The following is an 8,174-nucleotide window of genomic DNA, read 5'->3' as shown; positions in this document are numbered from 1 at the left end:
TAGAAACAGGCTTTTGCCACATCCAAATGGTATAACCCAGGCCTATAATTAATCTAAAGATTTTTTTTTACCTATATAAACTTGACCCAAAAAGGTAACACTATCAGACTTCAAGTATCTCTATGGTAAACTTCATATACATTTATTGTTTCAAGACATGTTCAACTTAATCTTTGTAGACAAGTTTAGTACATTCTAATATTAACCTTACATTTGAATAAACTTTCTGCCATCTTCCATGGGAAAGTTACATCACTGTCCTTCAAGATTGATTCCTGAGAACAACATTGGTATTTCCTTCATGTAAGACATGGGTAAAGACTTAGACTGCTGCCCTCATTCGTCAACCTTCTGAATTGACGACTGAGAAAACTACATGGAAAAAAAGTGGCGGACTTTTGCTACCAGATTCTGGTTGCACATGAATACTAAGTAGGTTGCAAACTTTCACAGAGACTGCGCAGTTGTGTCCAAGACCGAGTTTGTTGTTTTTAGAACTTCAGAGCGTGATCTTGTCACAACGGCGCAGTACACACAGAGCGGTACACGCGCGCCGCTAGTCAGTCGCGCTATGGCGCATTAACCAAAGTTGCAAGCATGGGTCCGCCACAATTTGAACTGTAAGATAATCAGTCGTCACTACGAAGCATAACACAGTACATGCGCAGTGTAGGTGGCTGGTGGAATAAGTCTAGTAAAGACTTATAATGGATTATACGGAATAAAGCTTATAATCCGTTTTCACACTAGACCAGTTTTGGTGATTTCTTACATGAAGGAGCAACCACAATATCAGACATGATTCAAACAGGTGATGCAATTCAAATACAACTTTATTTCCATAATAAAAAAACAGACAAAATACTTTCCAAGTTAATAAAAACCATAGATTAATAAACACATAGATTGGAATGTTTCATGCCTGTACCTTCTAAGCGTACTTGAATTCAGCTGACGCCGGTACAGTGTTCAGACCTTGCGACATCTCTCATCATACGAACAAAGTTTCTTTTGTTTATGCTTGCGCTATTTTTTAGTTCGCTCATGCAAACCTTACTTATTGCCAACCACCATAGGCAACATGCCTGCATTTCACGGTATGATAACCACATTGCTACAATGAAGGATTAATAAAATGATTATAGAGGGAATGGTCAAAAGGCCAGCATTAATCACCTCCTTTTATATTTAAGATAGAAAGATATTGCTATTCTAATATATTTGTAGCCAAGACCCCAACATCATGGCTGCCATGTGTTGTAGTAGTCTATATAAAAACCAAAATCTTGTATCAATATTATTACTCAAAGAAATTGAATCAGTATAATATTGAAGTTCAATGTCTATTAATTCACATGTACACTTTCTAGTAGATACATTGTATGGATTGTGTGTAGTCAAATAGATTATGATGATAGGCAAATAAAACCCAAGACAAAAAGTGTCTCGGAATAAAAAGTATTCTTACTAATTTACCTTGTAAGACTTTCATGATCTCTATAACATCTGAGGAGGATACCAGATGGTATATTTCTCTACCATGTTTACATCAGAATGTTACTTTAAAGATAATGCACTTTTTGAGTCTTGCATGCCTGGGTTTGTATGTTGAACCTATTGAAGGAAACAATTATCAAATACCACTTTTCCAAAACTTGCTTGGTCGAGTACCACCATGTTGCTCATTTATTATGTTTGGAATCAATATTGGAGGCATGCAGAAGACTTGTCTGTTTCATATGTTTAAAACTGTTGCAATTATATTCTGAAATGTATTGAAAATGCATCCCAATTTTGATAATTATTATGTTTTGATGAGTCCAAGTGTGTGAAAATATTGGATCCAAAACATAATAATGATAAAATTGGATGCTTTACGCCTCAATATTTATTGAATTCGCTATGAGTTTTAAAATATTGGACTCGACTACGTCTCGTCCAATATTTTAAAACTCATAGCTCGACCAATAAATATGGGCTCAATCGATCCAATTTTATATCAAATATAAGTTTGTTACCTATTGACACAAAGTAATGGAGCAACATGGAATAGTCAACTGAACAAGTTTTGGAAAAGCTATCTTCACATAAACAACAAGTTCTACTAACCTATGAATCTATAGGCCCATGTAATAAATAATAGGGGACTGCTCTAAAGTAAGACAAAGAATGTACAGCAATTTCAGATGTTGCTGTCATTCTTTTAAATCTGCCAATTGTCTGCTTCATTTAGCTCATGATCTGTCACTACTTTTAAGTGATTACTATCACACATATCATCACACCATGATTAGTATATCATCACCATGGCATTTATGCATACTGCCAAACATGTTACTAATACCCATTTGTGATATTCTTGTTGCTGGACAATTCCTTTTAATGTCAGAACAATAATTTGATGCCAAAAAGTTGGACTGGTGGAACTTATACTCCATATAGTGTCATGTGTAACACTTGTCAGTCATAGAGGTTAAAATATTGTAACACTGGCAATTTTGGTGAAGGTGTTAAATCAAATGATACCTGGTACAAGCACACCTCCAAGAGGGACCAGCAAACATAGCGGTGTGCAAGCTCTCTCAGTTTAATCTCTTTGATTAGTAAATATGTAGCAATGTAACCCTTGAAAGTAAACATTACACTTGTTGCCATCAATCAAGCTATGACAGGTTGCAATTTGTTTCTTCCTCTACTAAGATATTTCTATTAAGGCTGGCATTTTCGGTCGGGTAAACGGGTACCGCCGAGATTACATTACCGGTAGGAAATACCCTCCCGGGTACCAAATTAAAAAAAAAAAAAAAACAATTTTCAAATTAAAAAAAAAAAAAAAAAAAATTTTTTTTTTTTTTTTTTAGGTCAACCATGAATGATCCTGGCATTTAGGTCTAGGTCCAGGGACAATACAAAACCGAAAAAATAAAACTTAAAAAAAAAAAAACTTAAAAATGGTGTGTTTTTTTTGGTTTTTTAATGCAATTGGTATTCCAGTTACCCGCCCAAAAATCTGGCGGGTACCGGGTACAAAATTACCCGAAATGCCAGGCCTAATTTCTATACAGCAAAACTTCCTACTCTGCTGATACAAGAACTAAGTGAAGAAAGTAATGATACATGTTTTGTGTATCAATTTGCAAGTCATTGCTTAAATAGTTAATCAGTTTGCATTAGATAGTATTAAATGTGTTGCTCTTACTAGTTTTTGAGTTTCTTTATTTCACAAAGCATTCCTACATAGTAGAGAGTGTTGTAAAGTTATGTTATATTTTATTTTATTTCAGTCTAATTACATATACAATAGTATATTCTGCATCTAGTAGGATTTGTTTGAAGACTGTAGCAGGATATCACCATGGTTTTTAAAACAAAAGATGAATAAGAATGTTGAATGTTTGGAAATCTTGTGAATTCATGGTCTACTACTCAATAGTAATCTTCATTTTATAGACTGGGTGATAACATAAGCCCCACATTCGTGTGGGCGCCAAAAATGGGCAAGAAGCTACTTCTCTCTTGATGTAAACCATGGTGATATACCGTAATTAATCCTCAAACAACGCCCATAAGAAAGCCGAGTAGTCTTCACATCATTTCAATGATAACAATCTAATCATATATAGAAAAACATGACTTCCATTTTCACAAATCCATTTTCAGTATGCAAATGTGAACCAAATTTACATGTAGCACCAACTAATCATGTTTATTGTTATGATGAACACTGGGACATTTATGTAAGCTCTCCATAAATATCTGTGTTGCTCAAATATAAATTTCATTCTGATCTGACCAGTTTTCAACTGTTATGCCCATTGTCATCACATTGTTGTCTTTGGTTGTCCATCTGAGTTTGAACCCTGAGATCTGAAATAAACAGAGATAAAAGACACAAAATAGATTACAAAACAGTGATGAGTACAAGTTTGATGTCGCAGGGTCAACTTTAAAGTTTTATCAGGTCATACAATAGTTCTTTATATATATACAGCCCGATATACAGTCATTTTAATAAGACCGTGAAATGATGCAAATCAAGAAATACATCCAACTAACTATATTTGAACATCACACAATAGTATTGATTCACCACACATCTCTTTACCATATAACTAGAGTCTAGATTCTTGACTTCACTGGACCAAAAGGTTTCTTTATAAGAAATTCTATATGTGACTATAAATAACCAACCTTATCCCCATACAAGCTCTGCAATAATATTGTGAACCAGTTTTGTGGTGAACCCTTTAATCCACTATTGCCAAGTTGGAAACAACAAAAATATTGTTATAATATCGTATTAAAAATATTGTTATAATTAGGCCTATACCTAATTTCCTTCATATTTGACACTGGGTCTTCTCATAAAATCCTCTGGAAATTGCATGCACAAAGTTTCTGATGATTTTGCATAAAGAGAGGATCTCTAGATGAGGTGACATGAGACATCATATCAAATAGTTGTTCGGCAGCTGTCATTGTTTTTTGCTCAGCAGTATGTGTGAGTATCCTGTTTTGTTGCTAACTCTTGCTTTTAAACTCCCAAACCCAGCTCTTACCCTGATGGTTGAGGTGGAGGTTGCAACTGTGCCTTTGGTGCTTTGACCAGTATTGCCTGTATATCTTTCTTCTCATCATAGCTTTTCCACAATTCGTATAACTTCAATATTTGCTGTGTGATTTCAAGTACCTGCACACACAATTCAGGAAGGAGTAAGTTTTGTTATTTGGGATGTGAGGGAAATTATTCAACAGAAAAATATTAAGTTGGATAAAGCTGATAGCTGGGCCATGGTGTTAGTGTGTGGATCAACTTTCTGAAGGTGGAATCCAAATAACTGTAGTGCAATTAATTAAATAATTCACATATCATGAAAACTGAATACTATAGATATGCCCAAATCAAGGATGATATTTCTTGCTTGTTATTATTCAGGGAACACTTTATGCAATGTTTTGACTTCCTATGTAATGTAATTTTTATTAAATCTGAACACTATTACAATCACGTACACCACCTGTGAGCTGTGTTTTTTTCCCTGTATCATATGTTGTTTAGACTTGACAGAGTGGCAAGCAAACAGGGGTAACGTACCATCTAGTACCATGTCTGATATCTAGCCTAAGCTTACCTTGTCTAAGTCCACATTGAGTTCTGCAAACCAGTGTTTTGTGTCCTTTTGTGATATAACACATGCCATATGAAGACAAGCTGAAAGGAAACCCATATTCAATGTAGATTTTACAGTCAGATTTTATGCAAATATTATCAGATTCATAACCTGTAAGTTAACCTATTTTATTTTGTTTGCTTCTTCACTGATTTTGTTTGTTACATTTTTGTCTCATTCGCCACTTATTCTGATGCATCTTATGTTCTTCCCATTTTTCAGTTTTGAATAGTATGTATTAGCTCCTTTGAATAAGTTCTCATACAAAGCTATTATCATCTACTGAAATGTTTGGGGGAATGGGCTAGTCCAGTTTCAATCCATACACCCCAATGGATGACATTACCATAATCTTCTACACAAGGATTGTAGATTTTAAATGGAGTCACCCATTCAGGTTATTCACATAGCCTGTGTCGAAGATTAAGGTGATGTCTACCATAAAGGGTGTATGCATTTCAATTGGAAAAGTTCAATCTACCTTACAAAACAAGAAACACAACACAAGATAGTCTCGGTAATAATTCTACACCAAATGTCACATTCACTGAAACTCAACACCAGATATAATTTTCCTGTAATTTAATGTAGATTTTAACCACATTCAAAGCTACTATAAGTATGTATAGAGGGCGCCAGCTTGGCTTGCCACGGGAGAAAAGTGCTCTCCCAAAAACCTGCAAAATCACCCTATTATCGTACGCGGATTGGGCTATTTTTTTTTTTTTTTTTTTTGTAAGTAGTTCAACATTACCGATGTTTTATCAATCTGAACTGGAACGAAGTAAATGTTCGTAATTTTCGGTAAATATTACTTCATTCGTCGTTTACCATAGTTGTTATTTGACTCGAATGTACTGTGTATATTCGCCTACCAAATTACATCGATTTGTGTATCAATTGGCTCATCGATCCGTTTCCATCATGATCGGAATTGGAAAACAATTTCTCACTTACAGCCGAAACATTCTGCTTAGAATCAATAAGGGTGTAATAAACAACCCAGGACTTTCACGTCTAGACAGTAGCACTTGGAATAAACTGAAAAGTCTTGATATAAATAAGAAATTTCGTGGTTGTCGAGCTGGAAAAAATCATTTGCGCCCTATCGACAAAATTGCAACAAGAATTGGTCCTACTTCAAGTGTTGGAACACAGCGTTTTCGAGGTATAAACAGAGACAATCTTATTCCTGTGAAGTTTTCCTCATCTTACAATCAACGTGTGACCCGTGCACGCTTTTCCCATTGGAATGCACGTTCTATGGTGAAGAAAACGGTCTCCATATGCGATTTTGTGATTTCTGAAAAACTTGATGTTTTAGCGATTACGGAAAGCTGGACGAATGGCGGCGCGAGACGATCACGCGTTCGCCGATCTTACCAACACTCTGCCAGACTTTTCGTACTACAGTATACCACGGGTCGGTCGCACTGGTGGAGGAGTTTTCCTCCTTCTTCGCAAGGGGTTTAAAGTCACCCAAAACCCTTCCCCTGATTTCAAATCTTTTGAAGTTGGAGATTTCACAGTTTCATCAAGTTCGGCGGCACTTAGACTCATTGTTATGTACAGAATCCGCCCGACCAAGAGAAATGGTCTTTCTGTTCCAATGTTCTTCAATGAATTCTCAACATTTCTTGAATCAGTCTCCATCATTCAAGGAAATTTTCTCCTTGCTGGTGACCTCAATTTTCATGTTGATGTTCCGTCAGACCGTGAAGCAACTAGGTTCATGGACCTATTGAACTCCGCAAATCTCCAGCAGCACGTCACGGAACCAACTCACATTTCGGGTCATACTTTGGACTTAATCATTACACACAATGATTCGGCTCTTGTCGGTGATATATCCATCAATCATGACCTTCCTTCAGATCACTTTGCCACTACTTGCTTGATCGATATTGCTCGCCCGGTAGCTACAAAGGAGAAAGTCAAAGTCCGTCGTTTTCGCGATGTCAATATTTCCCAGCTGAAGCGAGATATTGTAGCGTCACCTTTGCTCACTAATCCTGAAGATGATGTTGCTTCGCTGGTTACTCAATATGACGACGTGTTACGCGGTCTTATGGACAAGCATGCTCCCGAAAAATCTCGTACACGTGTTCTGCGTCCTCACTGCCCGTGGTATACCGATGAACTTCGTGCTGAAAAGCAGGAATTACGGCGTTGCTGAGAGAGGAGGTGGAAAACCTCTAAGCTGGAGGTTCACAAGCAGATATTTAACGACAAGGCTAAAGACTACAGAGTGATGCTTGATCGCTCAAAGACTACCTTTCACAAGACTCAGATCTCAGAATCTGATCAAAGAGATCTCTTTAAGGTGGTTAACACTATGTGTGTCGCTAAGACATCTAGAGTACTACCTGCGCATACTTCTCCACAGGTTTTAGCGAATGAGTTCGCAGAGTTTTTCAGTAACAAAGTCCAGAAGCTTCGCCAGAATCTTGATGATTGTACACCCTGTGATCCAGAATGCTTTGACAAATCGGAGTCATCTGCTTGTACTTTCAACACTTTTCGTCCTCTTACCGACGAAGCACTTCGCAAAGTGATCATGAGTATGTCTACAAAGTCATGCCCCCTTGACCCTCTACCCACGTGGATGCTAAAACTCTGTCTTGATGAACTGCTGCCTGTTATCAAGCGGATCGTCAATTCTTCGTTGTGCTTGGGTATTTTTCCTGACAGGTTCAAGATTGCTCAGGTTATACCGCTCATCAAAAAGCCAAATCTTGATGCGGACAGTCTTCAGAGCTATCGTAGTGTCTCCAATCTCAGTTTTATTTCAAAAATTGTTGAGAAATCGGCTTCTGAGCAAATTCAGCACCATCTGCAGGACAACGGTTTGTTTTCAAATCTTCAAAGCGCCTACAGGAAGCACCATAGCACAGAGTCCGCCCTCGTCAAGGTTGTGAACGATCTTCTGCTCGCTACGGACAGGAAGGAGGACGCGGTACTGGTTTTACTAGACCTCAGTGCCGCGTTCGATACTATTGACCA

The 8,174-nt window shown here is 37.1% G+C and overlaps 1 protein-coding gene across 2 annotated transcripts in view; it reads right to left on the bottom strand.

Annotated features, from left to right (window-relative positions):
* LOC140155893 (cyclin-C-like) overlaps positions 1-8,174 on the bottom strand; it is a 70,547-nt gene that overhangs the window by 54,599 nt on the left and 7,774 nt on the right. The window contains exons 11-13 of one of the 2 annotated variants that reach the window (XR_011859438.1): positions 5,133-5,212; positions 4,560-4,690; positions 3,767-3,867 (exon numbers count right to left, since the gene is read on the bottom strand). Coding sequence is in view for 1 of the 2 variants with exons in the window: in XM_072178896.1 (XP_072034997.1) it covers positions 3,822-3,867; positions 4,560-4,690; positions 5,133-5,212 (257 nt within the window). In the remaining variant the exon portion in view is untranslated. Of the gene's footprint in view, positions 1-3,059; positions 3,868-4,559; positions 4,691-5,132; positions 5,213-8,174 lie in introns of those variants that run through there. The other variant, XM_072178896.1, reaches the window with a different exon arrangement.

The sequence above is a fragment of the Amphiura filiformis genome, chromosome 6, assembly GCF_039555335.1.
Source record: "Amphiura filiformis chromosome 6, Afil_fr2py, whole genome shotgun sequence".
NCBI classification, from domain to species: domain Eukaryota; kingdom Metazoa; phylum Echinodermata; class Ophiuroidea; order Amphilepidida; family Amphiuridae; genus Amphiura; species Amphiura filiformis.
This window is presented reverse-complemented; position numbering and strand designations above follow the sequence as displayed.